The 18,961-nt window shown below is 42.1% G+C and overlaps 1 protein-coding gene across 2 annotated transcripts in view; it reads left to right on the top strand.

Moving 5' to 3' along the window:
* Positions 1-5,845, top strand: part of RAB3GAP1 (RAB3 GTPase activating protein catalytic subunit 1) — a 111,770-nt gene extending 105,925 nt beyond the window's left edge. For both annotated transcript variants that reach the window (XM_047082178.1, XM_047082179.1), the window contains 2 exons: positions 215-317; positions 4,061-5,845. In XM_047082178.1, coding sequence (XP_046938134.1) covers positions 215-317; positions 4,061-4,297 — 340 coding nt within the window. In that variant the 3' untranslated portion in view covers positions 4,298-5,845. The remainder of the gene's footprint in view (positions 1-214; positions 318-4,060) is intronic.
* The last annotated feature ends 13,116 nt before the right edge of the window (positions 5,846-18,961 follow it).

Below are 18,961 nucleotides of genomic sequence, written 5' to 3'. Positions count from 1 at the left end.
AAATTCTGTGAAAACAGATGAAAGGCAATAAGATTGTCATTTGAGTCTATTTTAATTCCAAATGTGACTCTTTTCTCTTGTAAAAGTTCCACTCTAGCCTTGGTAGGTTTAGCCAGTATCAATTTGAGAGTTTTCCACAACATTAATCTGGGAGACTGACACGGTGTGAACTGAGCAGCTCACTTTCTGTCCTTTCATTACCTCTCTCCCCTAGGTTTGTGAGTTGCCTTTTGGAGCAACCTGAAGTGTTAGTTGTGGGTGCAGGAAGAGGACATGCTGGCAAAATCATTCACAAGCTGTTTGTGAATGCTCAGAGGGTATGTGAATATGCTTATTGACTGTGTCATGATGTCTCCAGACCTCTACTCAGTAAGTTGCTGGTTTGATTCCCACACATGGCTGATAATACAGCTGCTGAGTGTAAGTCTCGGCACTGGGTTCGAACAATATAAAAACAGTGACTCTCAACGGTGACTTCTGAGTCTCTGAAATCCATTTTCTTTCTTACATATTTAAACAAAATTATAAGTATATTTTAGGATATAAATTTCAGAAGTCAGAAGAGTCTGAAATCCATTGATGTAGAATCTAATACGGACTCAGCAATGGCCACTGCAGTGCGGTAGGAAAAAATGTTGCATGCTTTCAAATTAGAATAGAGTTCAGTTTTACCAATTTTAAACTCCATGTACTCCAAATGGATTCACAGTTTTGCTTGTGACGTTAGTATATCTGTTTCTGTTATAGTGAATTGATCTAAGGAAGAGCAAGATTTCAGATATGTAGAACTGGGGAAACAGGCTTCAGGACAGAAAGCCCAGTTGCAAAAATTATCTTTGGCATTACCTCTACTACTGAGAGTCCAGGTTCAAAAGTTATGTAGTACTTTCTGACATTCATTAAAATTTGAATTTTTATGAAGGTGATGCTAGTTACACTTTGTGTGGATACTCTCTGTACTGATGATGTCAGGGCTCATTAATATTAAAGATTGTGATAAAAGTATTCTAGAGTGTGCTGTGGACAGTCCCTGACTTACGATGATTTGACTTATGATATATGACTTTATGATGGTGAGAAAAATATATATTCAGTAGAAGCCGCATTTTGAATTTTGGTCTTTTTTCAGGCCAGCAGTATATGCTGCACATTCCTCTCTTGTGATGCTGGGCAGGTGCAACGACCAGTCCCCGGCAGCCACATGGTCATGAGGGCAAACAGTTGATATACTTACTTACAACTACTCTACCCAGACAACTGTTCTGGCGCTCATTTTCAGTACAGTATTTTAATAAATTACATGAGGTAGTCAACATTTTATTATAAAACAGACTTTGTGTGAGATGATTTTTGCCCAACTGTAGGCTTATGTGAGTGTTCTGAGCTTGGGTAAGGTAGACCAGGCTGAGTTACAATGTTTGGTAGGATAGGTATAGTAAATGTATTCTCAACATAGGGTATTTTCTTTTTTTCTTTTTTTTTTTTTTATGTTTATTTACTTTTGAGAGAGACAGACAGAGAGGGAGGGAGAGTACAAGCAGAGGAGTGACAGAGAGACAGAGGGAGATAGAGAATCCCAATAAGGGTCCATGCCATCAGTGCAGAGCCTGATATGGGGCTTAAACCCACAAACCGTGAGATCATGACCTGAGGCGAAATCAAGAGTTGGACCCATAACCGACTGAGCCACTCAGGTGCTCCCAATTTAGGATATTTTCAACTTAGGATGCGTTTCTTGGGACGTAACTTGATTGTAAGTCAAGGAAAGATATGTAAGTACAGGGTGTCCTTTACCTGGAACTATGATGACTCTAGAATGACCCACTTGTGAAAGTATACTTCTCAGAATCAAAAAGAATTTTCATGGGTTTACATATGATATAAAAGCTGTATAATCTCCTTTGAGTCTGTCTGGAGTATATCTAGTTAATGTAGTCAATTTGATAGCCAAATGTACTGATCTGAATTTTTAGCAAGAAATGAAACCTGTGATTATGTGCGAGATTGCTCCCTAACTTTAAGATTTCAAGTTAAAAGCCAAGTACTTAATTTCCTTATAGAGTTCTAGAAAACAGTAGATGCTTACTTTGATTTGTTTTTGTCTCTGCCATGAAACCAGGAATCAAGTTTGTTTTTGCATCCTATATCCTTTACCAGCTCACTAGCCAGAAGCTAACAACCACATTTCCTTGTCACCACCAATATGAATTTTTCTGCTGTTGCAGAAATTCTTTTCTCTGTCCTCACTTTTAAAAACTTGTGTATTAAGAGGACTTAAAATCTAATGTATTTTTATTTTTAATGCTGAGAGTATTCCTTGTTTTAGATAGTTAAAATTATTTTCCACAAAATGGAAATAGCTTTTCCTCCCTAGAAAGTTAGTAAAGGCTCACTGTAAAAATACAGAAAATTAATACAGAAAATTTACATCAGTAAATATAGGAGTGTCTCATCCTTTCATTGGCCTTGTATAGCTTATCCCCTTTAAGGGATACTGAAATTACACATTTTTCCCAGTTGTACAATTGCACTTGTAAAACATTTCAAACTTTCAGACCTTGTAGGGAATGCTTTTGGGAGTTGGCAGACTATAATCGGTATAACAAGCACCTGATTGGTACATTTTTGAACTCAGATCTTAAATGTCTGGCCGTAAACCACTAAAGTTTATTCATGTAACTTTTCATTATCAACTGACACTTTATATCAATTCTAATAAATCAAGATTTTAACTCTTTAAAAAAGTTAAATTTCACTGAGAATTTTGTGTAGCATACAGCAGCTTTACATATTTATAACTTTGTGCTTAAAATTATACACTTTATTAAGGTTTTATAAACTTCATTATAATTACATGTGTTAGTGGTGGATTCCACTGGAATTCAACAAATAAACCACAGATTGGATTGTGTTTCAGTTTTATCAATTTTTCCCATTAAATGACACATTTGCCTGTTGAACCATCAGATGCATGAGAAGTGGGATATGTCTGCTCAATTTAACAGCTAGGTGTGTTGTATGTGGTGTGTGTTTGTCTTGATATTCTTCTGATAGGATCATGTTCCTTAATGTAGTGCATGCTGTCTCTGAAATGATCTTGAAATCTCTTGTCTAGCTCTTTTTAAACCATCTTGCTTGTTTCCTTTTCATCACTGTTTCTTTTCTCACCCTTTCTCAAGCTGACTGAATCTTCTGATGAGGTAACAAAATAGCCTTTGTCCCTCATAGTCCCTTGTTCCTTCCCATCCCTCTAACTTCATAAGGTCATTAAGACTAACCACATCTTTAACAGTCTGGATTTGGCATACCTTTCATGCTGATGTTTAGTATAACATGATTTCATATTTCCATTGCCCAAACAATATTTTTTTCTAAATCGATGGTATTTTGAAAGAAATTTAATAATCTGAGAAATGAAAGAAGTATAATGACCAATATTAAAATGAAGGCTCTAATTGAATGTTTTTTACGTAATTTTAATGGAAAACTAGATGCCTTTAATATTGAGAACTTCTCTTTTGTGGCCATTGCTACGTTACATGGACCTCTGTCATTTCTTTATCACTTTAGCCACTCAGCAAACAAAACAAGTGTCCCCAGTTTTAATTTGGCAAATGAATCTTAAAAAGAAAGAAATGAAAGAATGGAGATAAAAACCATCTTTCCAGACTTTGGGGAGAAGCAGCTCCTTCCTGGACTGAGGACATCAGACTTGAACTTGGGTTGTTGCTAGAAGAAACGTGTAGAAACCAGTACTACATTTTCCCTCTTCATCAGATGTTGGAATATGGTCCTCACTTTTCAGAGCAGATTGCCTGGCATTCGTGATCTCTTTTGTCTCTGTTACCAGTTTATTTGTAATATCTGGCTGTTCGTGCATTGTTTCAAGCTTCTTGCTTTTTCTGTGTTGGTTTTTGAATAATCATAACATGGCTGACTGCATTACTGAGTAATGTAGAACATCTTTTATGTATTTATCATGTTTGTTCATCTGTCCTTCGAAATGATCTAAGTTTAGCATTGGACTTGCTCTTGAATTTAGCATTTGATTCTGTTCAAGGCTGCAGCCATGGCTCCACCGGAGGAGGAACTGAAGAGAGTGAGCTCTCCAGAAGAGAGAAGGCAGAACTCGGTGTCAGACTTCCCACCTCCTGCTGGCCGGGAACTCATATTGCGCACCACTGTGCCACGCCCAGCCCCGTACTCCCGAGCTCTGCCTCAGCGCATGTATAGTGTTCTCACCAAAGAGGATTTCAGACTTGCAGGTGCCTTTTCATCAGATACCTCCTTCTTCTAATTCTTCTAGAGCCACCTCATTTATGGCTTCAGAGACTGCTCTGACCCCTTCTGTGGGAGGGAGTTTGTGTCAGTCAGAACTTGAGAGACCATGAAGAGGACCTGTCCAGTCCAATGATCAGGAATCATACCAGCATCTGAAAGACTTTTCCAGCTTCATGCTTGGGCTTTGTTGTATCTCGGTTTGGGCAGAGAGAATGGGCTTGAGCTTTTGAAAGATTTGCTCCCTGAAGAGATGGCCCTTGTTTGACCAGGGGTAGGGGTAGTGGGTAGGGGGATGTACAGGGACCAGAAAAACAGCAGGAGCTCTCTGTACTCCAGTGGGATTGTGCTCATTTATTCTTTCCTGTGACTGTTCCTTAGGTTATCACCTTGCATTTTTAGTCTGTGTAAACACACTTGTTGTATTTGTTAGTATCAGGTATGCAAAACAGAATATCTGTTGATTCAGATTTCTGGATATTTTGGTGGTAGCTTTTCCCAGAATCTGTGTTTTTGAAATACTAAATGACATTCTGTTTATTCAATCATCTAGTGGCCATCCTTATTGTATTAATTAACTTTTGATGAGCATTTTGAATATTCTAGGAGAAAGCCTAGAATTTCACATAGTTTCTGTTTTTCCACGTAACTGTGACTTAAATGTATTCCTTCTGAGAAAACTATATATTGAATGTTACTGCAAATTAGTTTTATATCTTGTAAGGTTTGTTTATTTTACGTGTTGGTTGCCAGTGAGATATCAGCCTGCAAACTGTTCTCTTCTTGCTCTACAGCATGCATTCCTTTTTTTTTTTTTTTTTTGTAATTGTTGACTGGACACTATGTTTAATGGAGTAGAGATGAGCACATTGCTACAAATACAGCTTTGGAACATAGAGATTATCATGCAGTTAGTATAATTTGGTGTATATGCTAATGTAATGATTAGAAGATTATTTCAGTGAACTATTTTGCTTTTGCATTCTAGATAAAGTGAAAATAATCAATGGGGATGTATATAGCACCCAGCATAAGAATAACAGCAACATAATTTCTAGTTATGTGGTGATCAAGATTTATTAAGTCTGTGTTGCTGTATGGCCTCTGTTCAGTAATCTCAAATCTATTTTTAAGCCTAAAATTCCCATTTTAATCCAAAGCAAAAAATGGTTATACTGAAGCATAGACCTTGCGTATATAATTTAAAAAATTAATAGAGCTGTGTAAACCCTGTTATATTATTTTTGTAAAAAAAAAAAGTGTGTACATATATATGTATATATGCACATATATATGTATATATGTACATATGAAGTAGGAGAGGCCCTGGTTGGTTACCTCCCAGCCTTCACAGTGCTTTTCTCTGAGATGCTTTACTTGATTGCTGTTGGTAAACCATACCAATGCAGGCCTGAGGACTGAACACTGTACCAGGTAGAAAATGTATCTTTCAAGGACAGGGTTTGTCTGCTTCCCATTGAGGAAGTTAATAGTAAAGAAACATTTTTCAAAGAGGTTGGACTTCAAAATGGCATTGTGAGTCTAATAAAAAGGAAAGTCTTGCTTTCTTTGGCTACTTTTCTTTTCTCTTCTCTGGTGAGCACTTTATTCTTATTTCAGTTAGTTTTATCCTGTCTCATGTCTCCCTAAATATTTGCAGCCTGTGGAGTCTTGTAGGGGTCTTAAGAACATGCTTTGTACCTTCTTTTTTATTGGCAGTTACCCCAGTTTACTTTCATTATAGTTATGAGTAGGGGAGGGGCAGAGAGAGGGTGACACAGAATCCAAAGCAGGCTGCAGGTTCCGAGCTGTCAGCACAGAGCCCAACGCGGGGCTCAAACTCACGAACCGCGAGATCATGACCTGAGCCAAAGTCAGATGCTTAACCGAATGAGCCACCCAGGTGCCCCTTGGGTTAGTTTCTTGATTGAGAGGGAAGCCATTGGAGAATATTGAACAGGGGAGTGTCATGATCTTACGTTTACAGAATTTGAGTTGTGGCTGCAGTGTGGACAATACACTGGTGAGCAGGGGTACAAGTATGGTGTATATTTTGAAAACAATGCACAGAATTGGCTGATGGAATCCATGAAGGTATGAGTAAGTCAAGGATGACTCAAGGTTTGGGACCTGAGTAACAGTAAGCGATGCTGTTATTTGTTGAAATGAAGAAGACAGAGGGAAGAGCATTTTGGGGGGTGATATAAGATCCTGAGTTACATTGTATTAATTTTGAGGTAGCATTTAGATACCTGTGGTGTAGCGAGCCTTTAAGGTGGCCCCCACTGATCCCTGTCTCCTGGTATTCACACCCCTGTGGTAGTCCCAGCCTCCATATTTTGACCAATGAACATGGAGAAAGCATTGGTATGGCACTTCCAAGATTAGGTTATAAAGGATGTTGTAGCTTCCATTTTGGCTGCATGTTCTCGTGTGTCTCTCTGTCCCTCTTGTTACTTGCTGTGGGTGAAGTCAACTTCCATGCCACAAACAACCCTAAGGAGAGGCCCACATGATGAGGAAGTGAGGACACCTGCTGATGGCCACGTGAGTGAGCTTGCAAGTGGATTCTCCTCGGTCTCAGAAGTCCGTGGCCTCTTGAGGAACCAAGAGCCAGACGTACCCAGCTCACTGTGCGTGGATTACAGACCCTCAGAAACGGTGTGCAATAGTGTTTTTATTTTAAACTCAGTTTCAGGGACAGTTTGTTTCACAGAAAAAATTACAGAATACCCAAGTGATTATGTAAATTTGGGGTTTAAGGATGAGGTTAGAGCTTGTGCAGTAAATCGAGGTCAGACAGTATGAGAGCCCTGAGGGGTGGTGAGTACAGTGCAAAGAGAAGGTCTGGGGACTGAACCCGAGATCCGGAAGAGGAAGAGAACTGCCAGAGGAGACTAAGAAGGAGCAGCCACTGAGGTCGAAAGAAAACCATGAGTGTGATGTTCCAGAAGCTAGGAAATAAAATATTTGAAGGAAGTGGGAATTGATCAACTGTGTCAAGTGCCACTGAGATGTGGAATAAGACGCAAGCTCAGAACTGCTTGTTGCAAACCTGTGGATGCACAGGAGCACCTGCATGCAGAAAGGTAACACTGTTTTTACTGGGAAAGAGCAGGGAAGTTCCTGGCTGGAGGGCAGATGGGTGCACTCACCACTTCTACCCTAGCCAGTTGGGGCTGTGGTTGCTGTGCACTGTTCTTTGCCAGGAATTGGAAGCCAGAGGCTATAAGTAGGGTACAATACAGGGTGAGAGCATGAAGCCACTGTTTCAAGCCAGCTGTGACCCAATTCCCTGCCCCACCCTTGCTGCCAGCTCCTTCTGAGCTCGCTGGGGAAAGGATAGATCTTGGCGCTCAACAAATGCTGAATGAATGAGTGTCTCTTGATAGCAAGTGGCGGGGTGGGGGGGGCACTGATTTTTCTGGGTTCTAATTTTGAGCTCTTGGGTACCTTGAAGCCAGAATATGTCAGAATATGAGCTCCTGGAAGCCGGACAACTGCTGCTGTCCTTTCTCTAGCTCTGAGAAGTGGAGCATGGCATCAACCTAGATAAATGGGTTTGGCTAATTCTTTATCTAGAATAAAGCTAGTTCCTAGTAGCGTGGCTTCTTTGCCAGCAGTTTTCCCCCTGGCAGCTTGTGATGTCTGACAGGTGGTCATGGATAAATCTCCCTCAAATGAGCAGTCTCATCTGTTGCAGGGAGTGTTCCTGGGGTGGGCTTATCAGCCGAGGAAGGTGGCTGAACAGAAGGCCCCCACTCGGCCCCTGGTCAGAGAAGACAGGGTGGCCCAATCTCTGATTGGTCTCTGGGGAGCTCTCCCCTTGTCCCCTCTGTGTGGCCCTCCTCGGCAGCAGGGGTCTCTGGAAGGTTTTGGCAGAGGCCTCAGTGTCTTCTCAGAGGCACACATCCCCCTGCTGCTTTCCAACCAAATGAGCCTCTCTAAGGAAGCCACATTCCTTCCCTCTCTGGTTGATAAGAAGCTCGTGGTTCCCCCCCCCCCCCCAGGCAAAACCATGATAGAGTATTCTTTGTTCAAGTTTGCAGATTTGTCTTCATCTTGTCCCAGAATAAGGTGGATGAATGGCCTGTGAGGAGATGTGTGCAGGCTGGGCCGGCTCATGCCATAGGAGCTGCTAGTTGGGTTTAAAGCTGGTGAGTTGACTATCTGCAGTACGTAAGCCTGTGATAGAAAGTATTCTCCAGGAAAGAACAGAACAAAGTTCTGTAACAAAGTACCACAGACCACGTGGCTTAAAAACGGCAAAAATGTATTGTCTCACAGTTCTGGAGGCTTTGAGTTTGAAATCAAGGTGTTGGCAGGGCCACGCTTCCTCTGAAACCTGCAGGGGAGGATCCTTCCCTCCCTTTCCCTTGCTTCTGGTGGTTGCCAGCAGGCCCTGCTACTCCTTAGCTTGTAGCTACAGCACTTCTGTCTGGGCCCCTGTTGTCACATGGCTTCTCTCCCAGGTGTCTGTGTGTGTTCTCTTCCTGTGACACCAGTATGACCTCATCTGAACTGACTACATCTGCAATGACCCTGTTTCCAGACATCACATTCTGAGGTACAAGGGGTTTAGGAGTTCAACACGCCTTTCTTTTTGGAAGGGAGCAGGGGGTCACAGTTCAACACATAAAAGCATCATTCACACAGAAGCCATCCGGACGGACAGATGCCCATCCAGTCAGTGGTAGGCCATGGAGACTGGTGTGTAAAAGCATCGACCTACCTCCAAACAGCGGTAGGTCTCAATCTCTGCCTTCTTTATGAGCCGCGAGACACTGGGCAGGTACCTAACATCTTCCTTTGCCAAATGGAGACAAAAGTAAGCATCCAACACATTGTAACAAAATTAAGATACCATCTAAAGAATGCCCAGCATGGTACAGGCCATTGTTCAATAAAGACAAGCTTTTTAAAGGAACCATACTATAAAGTGGTATGGCTGTAGGTGAATGAATGGTTAGCCGTTGTTTAACTTGAGGACACACCTGCCCAGCCAGTGTGCATAGAGATGACTGTCCAAACAGCCCCATAATAGCAAGAGTGACCTCGAATCTCCTACCATCTCATCAAATCAACCGATTTCTTTTGATTCCTTTTTCCTTCCTTGGGTCACAGTGTTTAACAAGCTAAGTAGACTCTGTCTAGGCAGAGGGCTGGGTGGGAAGTTGGGAATAGTTGAAGCGTGTTCCATGCAGTGGGGCTTATCCGCAGAGGCCTGCAGACACAGTGTTGGGTGTGGCCAGAGCAAAGAGTGAGAAGAGAGAGTCAAGGTAGTAGAGGAAGGGATGGTCCATTCTAGGACCTTGGTTCTAGGAACTTGGACCTTGTCCAGTGACAGTGGAGGAGCTAGAAAGGTTTGCAGTACAGGAGGAGGAGCAAGACTAGACTCACACCCTCAGGAGCCACAGTGATCCCCGCAAGGGATGGTCTTGGCTTGGGTTGCGGCGGTGGTGAGAGTGTGAGAGATTCAGCAAGTGACACAGCCAGGATTTGGTGAAGTGTGGGAGGTGGTTAGTGAAGGCGGATGTGTCCTGAATGCCTGATCTCTGACTCGAGCCCGAGGGGCCAGCTGCTCTGACATGAGAGGCAGTGCCCGGCACAGATTCATGGTGTGTCATCAGCCCAGCACACCCACCTGCAAACATAGCCCCTCCCGGAAGAGTCCTGCTCTGTCCACACTCCAGTGAAATCCACACCCTTTCTGTTACGTGACCCATGGTGGGGCAATGTCTATAAGGACATCACATACAGCATCCAGGAGTCCTCAGTCTTGCCAGTTTGCTGCCGACAGGGAAGGAGAATGAGTACTTCTGCTACTTACCCTTCCTTAAGCACCCTCCTCTGCATACACATTTGTCAGGAGAGTGATATCGGCTCCCTCCAGGGGCTCGTCAGTCCTGATTAACAAGTGATGGGACACAGATCAAAACTTTTCTTAAGTTCTTCAGCCATTTGACAGTTTGAGTAAATAATGACTTCTCGGTGCTATTTATTCTCATTCTTCTTTCTCAGCCCTATTTTTGGCCTAGAACACTTTTTATTTTTGTCCGTGTTACATAATGAAGGAACCACATTCTTAGTAACCCACTGTCACTCCTGTGTTATCTTGCCTACATGAGAAAAGGAAATATTTTTGGAGTGTGAATTTACCAAACGTTCTCCGCTATTCTGGGACTGAAGGCAGTATCAGGGAAGGAACACTGACATGGGGAGAGGGCCCAGTCTCCCTTGGCTGAGGCTGAAACCTGGTCCTTGGAAGCTGGCTAGAGACTTCCTGTGTGCCCTGCCCACCCTGGACGCATGGCAGGAGATCCTTTCTGCACAGGACTGTACATTTGCAGCAGCTCTTTCAGGGGCCCTAGAATATCCTTAATCCCTGCTCTCCATTCCTACTGTTTCTGGATAGGCACAGGATTGGGGAAACAATAGCTGTAGGCAATGAGACACTCTTCTTAAGCAGTCTAGTGACAGGCTGCACCCCTGTACGGGTCAAACCAGGACAGCAAAAGCACTTGGAGTAACTTTGAGAAGCATGTCCTGGCCGGCCAGCAGGAGGTTTGTGTAGCTTAATTGGATGTGGTGTAAGAACGCAGCTTCCCTAGAATGGGTCTGTGTGGAGGCTGCTCAGTCCTGACTGGATGCGTCTCTGCTGAGCCATAGACAGTCTATAAAAATGAATCTGCCCAAAGAGCCCAGGAGTTTCAGATCTTATGCCATCTGGCTGGAGAGCAGACATGTTTCCTTCACGTGTTTAGGGGATTCCCCAGAAGAATCCTGGTTGGAACCTGCTTCTGGAAGCTGATGTATGACCAACCTGTAGGAAAAGCTGACCTACCTACCTTCAGGCACAGGGGTACTGCTGGGGGCAGCTCAAGAAGGACTGCTCAGGTCCTAATGGGAACATCATAGCTCAGCAAGTCTTGTGAGAAGGTCGGGATATAGGTGAACCTCATTACTGAAGATTTCAGCTGAAACTTTTGCAAATAGTCAAATTATTATAAATGATCTTAGAGCAGGTAATTTTCTCACAGTTAAATAAGCTAATCCAGAGTTTCTCAAGCACAAATAGTATATATCTTTTTTAAAAAATTTTTTAAATGTTTGTTTCTTTTTGAGAGAGAGACAGAGCCTGAGTGGGGGAGGGGCAGAGAGAGAGAGAGAGAGAGAGAGAGAGAGAGAAAGAGAGAATCCGAAACAGGCTCCAGGCTCTGAGCTGTCAGCACAGATCCTGACACGGGGCTCAAACTCATGGACCATGAATGGCAAGATCATGACCTAGGCTAAAGTCGGGACACCCAACCAACTAAGCCACCCAGGCACCCCAGTTTGTATCTTTTTTTTTTTAAGTTTATTTATTTTGAGAGACAGGGGGGTTCAGGGAGGGGAGGATCAGAGAGAGAGAGGGAGAGAGAGAATCCCAAGGAGGTTCTGTGCTGTCAGCGCAGAGCCTGATGCAGAGACTCAATCCCATGAACTGAGAGATCATGACCCGAGGTAAAATCCAGAGTCGGGCACTTAACCAAATGAGCCACCCAGATGCCACTAATGCATGGTATATCTTAAAGGAACAGCTTCATACAGACCTGGTATTTCTCTTAGAATCACTTCGCAGCACTGTGATAGGAATTTCAACTGGGCCCCCAGCCTTCATGTGAGTCAGAATAGCTGATAGTCATTGTTCAGCTTATCACTGAAATGGAAAACAGCAATGACAAAACAACACTTTAAAGAAGGGATCACAGAACTCAAAAGACCCTGGGGACTGTATCCTTAGACCCTGTGGTGGGAGAAAGGTCTACGGAACCTTTCAGATGTAGAGAGCTATTTCCAGGTAGAAACACAGTATGTGAGCTTGTTTAACAATCATAGGCCTGAGTTAAATGAACAACACCCAGCTCAAAGAGTTTCCTGCATGTAAGATGCTCCTTGCCTATGAAGAAATGCACATGGGCCCATGGGTGCAGGTGCTCTGCTAGCCCTCCTCCCACCTCTGTGGAGAGAACAACTCTGGGTTTGTCTGTGACCATGCATGTGCTCTCCAGGGTTAGTGATGGGAGGAACCGAAGAGGGGGAAGCCTGACCAGGCTGTGAAAGCAGCACACATAAGGGCCTGGCCAGATACATGGGAAGGTCACAGGTTCAGTTGACTCATTTGTCTTGGAAGTAGCATGTGGTAGCCATGGTACGTGGTTACTTGTCATTTGGCTGGTGCAGGTTTTTTTTTTTTTTTTTTTTTTTTAATGTTTATGTATTTTGAGAGGGAGACAGTGTGAGTGGGGGAGGCATAGAGAGAGAGGGCGACAGAGAATCCCAAGCCAGCTCTGTGCTGTCAGTATAGACCTGACGTGGGGCTTGAACCCACGAACTGTGAGATGACCCAAGCCGAAATCAAGAGCTGGACACTTAACCGACTGAGCCACCCAGGTGTCCCTAGTTGGGTTTTGTTTTTTTGTTTGTTTTTTTTGTTTTGTTTTGTTACAAAGACCCAAAGTAAGGAATCATGGGAGCAGTGAGGGCCATGAAATGAAACTGAGCCATCAAAGAACTTGATCTCATGGAGTCTAGAGTCTGGAGGGGGTTAGCTCTAGAGAACCTTAGCTACGGGAATTCACAGCTCCTCCCTGCTATTGTATGACCATGAATGTGACTTGGCTCCGAGTGACTGTCTTTCTGTCCCAGTACCAGCCAGCCTCCTCATCTTATTCATACTTTGGTTCCTGTGGACTTTGAGCTTGCTCAGGGCCCAAGACAGCATCTCTTCCCTTCCACATCCGCACCTTTCAGTACCAGCTTCTGTTACTTCCTAGCTTGGTCTTTCACTTTTCCAATTCTGTAAAGCACATGATCAGCCCAGTTCATCTTTTCATCCAGCCTGTTAGGCGTAATTTGTGGGCCACTGGCCAGCCAACAGACCAACTTCCTTGGGTTCTCCCTTCAACCGTAGCTGAAAAATGTTCATGGATGTTCATGGATTGCCCTCCTAGGAAAGGGTCTTGAACAGGAAAGAATCCTTTGACAGAAGGTGTGGCAGTAACTCTAGAATGGTCGTGTTCATGATTTTTGTTATTCCTGAAAGTTTCTTTTTAACATTTTATTTGGAAATTATTTCAAACTTAGAAAGTTGCAAGGATAGTACAAAGAAATCCTGTAAATCCATTACACAGACTCACCCATTGTCAGTATTTTCCCATTTTAGTTTTCTAGGCCTAGTTTTTAATAAATCTGTGTTTAATAGAAATGATGAATGTCTTCATCTCCCCTCTGCCCACTTTTCTCCCACTGTGTTCTGCTGGAGAAAAATGACAAAAGCGATGTTGGGTCAATTCTCAGGAGAGAAGTTGTCGGAACATTTGGAGCTGATTTAGGAGATATATTTTCAAATTTGAATCCTATCAGACATAGCAGAGATCTATTATTCTTTTTATTGCATATGATAAAGTCATGCAGTTAAAATAAAATTTAAGAGTAAAGAAAGTGGCATCCTAGATTCTCTGAAAAACCATAGCCAAAGCAACTGAAATACTAGATAAATATTAAAGTGTATATTTTATAAATTTTAATTATTTAAATATATAATTTCCAATAACAACAAAAATTGCCTAGCGGTGAATTTGGCAAAAGATATGCAAGCCTTTGTTTTTAAGCATGTTAAGTACTTTTTAAAAAGTTTTTATTTTAATTCCAGTTAACATACAGTGTTGTATTAGTTTCAGGTGTGCAATGTAGTGATTAACACTTCCATACATCACCCAGTGCTCATCACAAGTGCCCTCCTTAATCCGCTTCACCTTTGTAACCCCCACTCCCACCTCCCTTCTGGTGACCATCAGTGTGTTCTCTATAGTTAAGAGTCTGTTTTTTAGTTTGTCTTTTCCCCTTTGCTCATTTGTTTCTTAAATTGCACATATGAGTGAAATCATATGGTATTTGTATTTCTCTGACTGACTTATTTTGCTTAACATTATGCTCTCTAGCTCTATCCATGTTGTTTCAAATGGCAAGTTTTCATTCTTTTCCATGGCTGACTGATATTCCATTTGTGTGTGTGTGTGTGTGTGTGTGTGTGTGTGTGTGTGTGTACATGCACCACATCATCTTTGTCCATTTATTAATTGATGGACACTGGGCTGCTTCCATAATTTGGCTATTGTAAATAATGTTGCTATAAATATGGGGTGCATGTACCCCTTTGAATTAGTGTTTTAGTATTTGGGTAAATACAAAAGTATTTGGGTAAATACCCAGTAGTGATATTGCTGGACCTGGAGTAGATTTATTTTTAACTTTTTGAGGAACCTCCTACTGTTTTCCAGAGCAGCTGCACCAGTTTGCATTCCCACCAGTAGTGCATGAGTGTTCCTTTTTCTCCACATCCTCACCAACACCTATTGTTTCTTGTGTTTTTGATTCTGACAGGTGTGAGGTGATTATCTCATTGTAGTTTTAATTTGCATTTCCCTGATGATGAGTTATACTGAGCATCTTTTTATGTGCCTGTTGGCTGTCAGGATGTCTTCTTTGGACAATTGTTTGTTGATGTAAGATATACAAGTTTTTTAAATGAGAAAATCTTACAACTTTATTGAAACAAAAGGCTAAATTGAGAGATATACCATTGTTCTTGCATACACGGAATTGGTATCACAAAGATGTCAGTTCTCCCCACAGTGACCTACCTATACTATTCCTAATAAAATCTCAAATGGGTTTGGTTTTTTTTTTTTGAGTTTTGGTGGAATTAGGATAGTTGAGTCTAAAATGTATATGGAAGAACAAAAGGCCATAAATAGCCAAACTATTCTTTCAATAAAATTTTTTTAATGTTTATTTATTTTTGAGAGACAAAGTGTGAGCGGGGGAGGGACACAGAGAGAGAGAGAGAGAAAGACACAGAATCTGAAGAGGCTCCAGGCCCTGAGCTGTCAGCACAGAGCCTGACTCAGGGCTTGAACGCAGAAGCCATAAGATCATGACCTGAGCCGAAGTCAGATGCTTAACCAACTGAGCCACCCAGGCGCCCCAATAGCCAAACTATTCTTGAAAAAGAACAATAAATTAGGAAGTCTTGCTTTATGAGATATTAAGAGTTATTATAATGCTGTAATAACTAAGAGTGTGGTATTGACTCAAAGTAGTTTAATAAAACAGAGAACCCCAGCTATATAAGGAAACTTAAGTTCTGGTAGAGACGGTAAGGCAGATCAGTGGGGAAATGATGGCATATTCAATAAATAGTGCTCGGACAAGAGGTTATCCTTGTACCTCAAGAGGGAAAGGAAATGAAATTGGATGCTTAGATTACTCCCTACTCAAAAATCAATTCTTGGCAGATGAAAGACTCTTATATAAAAACAAAGAACAAAAAACAAAAATAACCCACATAAAATGTTTAGAATACTATGTGGGAAAGTAGTTTAAAAAAAAAAAAAACTTTTTGAGGGGGTACCTGGGTGACTCATTTGGTTAAACATCTGACTTCAGCTTAGGTCATGATTTCATGATACATGGGTTTGAGCCCTGCATTGGGTTCTGTGCTGACAGCTCAGGGTCTGGAGCCTGCTTTGGATTCTGTGTCTCCCTGTCTCTCTGCCCCTCTACCACTTGTGGTCTGTCTTTTAAAAATAAACATTAAAAAAAATAAGTTTATTTATTTATTTGGGGCAGAGAGAAAGAGAGAGAATCCCAGGCAGGCTCCTCATTGTCAGTGCAGAGCAGGCAGAGGGCTCAAACTCACAAAACGTGAAATCATGAACTGATCTGAAATCAAGAGTTCATGCTTAACTGACTGAGCTACCCAGGCACCCCAAGTAGCTTTAAAATTTTAGAGTAAGGAGAGTATTCTTAAATAAGACACAAAGAATATATCCATAAAGAAAAATACCAATTATTTTAACTACATTAGTATTAAGAACTTTTCCTCAACAAATTCCATAAAGAATATGAAAAGAGAAACCACAGAATGGAAAATGGTATTTGCACATAGACAATTGACATGAAGTAGTGTCCAGAATAGATTTAACATATTTAAAAATCATAAATCATGAATCAGTTAAAAAGGGCTGAAAACCTATTAGCAAAATAGGTTTAAAAAAAGACATAAACTGGCCATAGAAGAAGAAAAAAGAATGAGCAAACCGTTTATGAGATGTTTTTCCTCTTTAGTAATTTGAGAAATGCAAAGTAAATCTATAGTGAGGTACCATTTCACACATAACAAATGGACACAAATCTGAAAGTTAGACAATATTCAAATGTTGACAAGGATTTTGAGCAACAAGGGCTTATCCATGGCTGGCAACAGTGTAAATTGGTACAACTTTGAAATATAATTTGTGTTTCCTAATAAAATTTGAACATGTACATAGCCTATAATACAGTAACTTGTCCCTGAGTATGTCCTTTAGGGAGTGGTTCTCACACTGCAATCCCCAGACCAGCAGCACCAGCATCTTCTGGGAACTTGTTAAAGGTGTACATTCTCCAGCCACCCAGACCGGCTGAACCAGAGACTCTGGGTCTGGGGCCAGCAGTATGTTCTTGAGCAAACCTTCCAGGTGATTCTGATGCACATTCAAACTTGGAACCATTGCTTTCGAGAAATGTTTGTGCATTTGTGTACCAGGAGACATGAGCAGGAATGTTCACAACAGCACTTCATGAAGTCTGCAGACCAGAAGCCCTGATACCCTTCAGCAGTAGGAAGGATAATCACGTAACAGTATGTCCATAGAGCAGTGAAAATAAACAATCCATTGTGACACTAGCATGGGTGACACAGAACTGAGTATGAAAAGCATGTCACAGGGGCATATATGCAGTAAGATTTCATTTATTTAAAGGCCGAAAACAGGCAACTCTAACAATAGAACAAACTGCTTACAAATATGTACATATGTAGTATTCCTATAAAGAAAAGCAGGGGCATGATTTACACACATTTCAGAACAGTGGTTCTGTTTGTGGGGATGGCAAGTGGATGTAGTTGGGGAGCACAATAAAAGCATTAAAGGTACTGGAGATACCCTATTTTTTTTAACTAGGTAGTGGGTATATTGTTTATTTCACTATTTTAAAAAATAGTATATTGTGTGGGAACTGAACATTCCACTCACGTAAGATGTAGGATTGCAAAATTGAGAGGTGGTATTTTCCTGATAATCAGAAAAGACTTTCATATGGAAATAAACATGGATGTGACAAGGAGCAGGGTGCAAGGGTCCCCCTTGAGGGCTACTCCCTCAGACTTCCTGACAGTAAATGTCACTTTGCTCTCCATTATAGGTACTGTTCTTGGGTAGAAAAGTTGACAAGATGCTCCATGAGCAAGGCAGGGAGTTAGAGCTCATGAAAACTTCCCCTAATGATTAGGGTGTTTAGGCCAGTGGTCTGTGAGCTAAGTGAGGAGGCAGTCAAGGGCCCCAGGCCCCCTCCATCCCTTTCCCTGCATGACGGTCCAGGAGGATCCCATGCTACCTGGTGTAGGTGTAAGTGGAAGAGGGTTGCCGGGCCCGCTTCAGGCTTTCCACAAGTTAAAGAATAAACTTTATTTTGTTAAGCTATTGAGAATTGGATTTTTTTCTGATGTGGCAGCTAGCATTGGGTATCCTGAGATAATTACTAATAGAGAACAGAGAACAGGTCACACTGGTGTTTTATAATAACCGCTCAGGTAGCCATGTACAAGGCTGGTGGTGTGGTTCCTGGGAGTGTCTTTCTGGGGGCCGTCGCTGTCCAAGTAAATGGATGCTCCCTGTCTCTGAGAATGACGGGTAAGCAAGTGTTGCAAAACACGTGCTGTGGTCTTGACCTGCTTCTTATGGAGAACATTAGATTGCTTGTAGCTCAGGTGAAAGCTGTGGTTGTAAAAGAGCTTGAAGTCTTTTGGAGCTCAGGAAGGGTTGCCCTCCTTTCGGAATAAGTCCATCCTTCCTCAACATCCAAGAAAAGTATTTATGTGAAGACTGGGGTGGACCACGGAGAGAAGGTCTCTAGACCTAGAGAAGGACTCTAGCATCCCCTTCCAATGTCCAGAGATTAGTCAGAGATCCTGTCACTGGGCTGTTAGCAGATCTCAGTGTCTGACAAACAAGTCAGGCGTGCCACCAGCCAAAGGCTTCCCTGGGGGAAGGAGCAAGCTTCTCGGGGGAATATTATCAGCCAGGTATTCTTTCACAGATGGGTCACGATGGACAGTAGACAAAAGGCAAGTAAATTCTGTGAGTACAGACCTGGGTGTGGAGTCAGGATGGAAGCAGGGCATCCATAAGAGTGAAAGGGAGCACATACTGTAGCCTGTTTCCTCTGACTCTGCCACAGCTCCCAGCTCCTACCAGAATGTTCTTAGCTTGCCAAGGAATGAGGATTTGTTTGTTCAGATCATGCTAAAATCTAGTTTTGTTGACTTTTACTGATTTGGAGGGAGAATGGTAGAGACCCTTATGTTGCCGGCCTTGAGTCTAAAGGTTACATCATGCTTCACGGTTCATCCTGCCTGTTGTGCTTGATGGCTTTAGGTATGCTGCTGAAAAAAAATGCCACATTCCAACCTGAAATTGTAGGCTGGCTTGTCATAGTGGTACAAAAAGCTAAGAACTCTCGAGCCATTTCAGCAGGAAGGTAATTCCTTTGTTATCCTCCTCTGAAAGAATGGGAAATGTCATTGTGTTCTCATGTA

Source organism: Lynx rufus, unplaced genomic scaffold (assembly GCF_022079265.1).
Source record: "Lynx rufus isolate CCGP_SWC_20201006 ecotype Redwood Valley unplaced genomic scaffold, mLynRuf1.p SCAF_2, whole genome shotgun sequence".
Taxonomy (NCBI): domain Eukaryota; kingdom Metazoa; phylum Chordata; class Mammalia; order Carnivora; family Felidae; genus Lynx; species Lynx rufus.
This window is presented reverse-complemented; position numbering and strand designations above follow the sequence as displayed.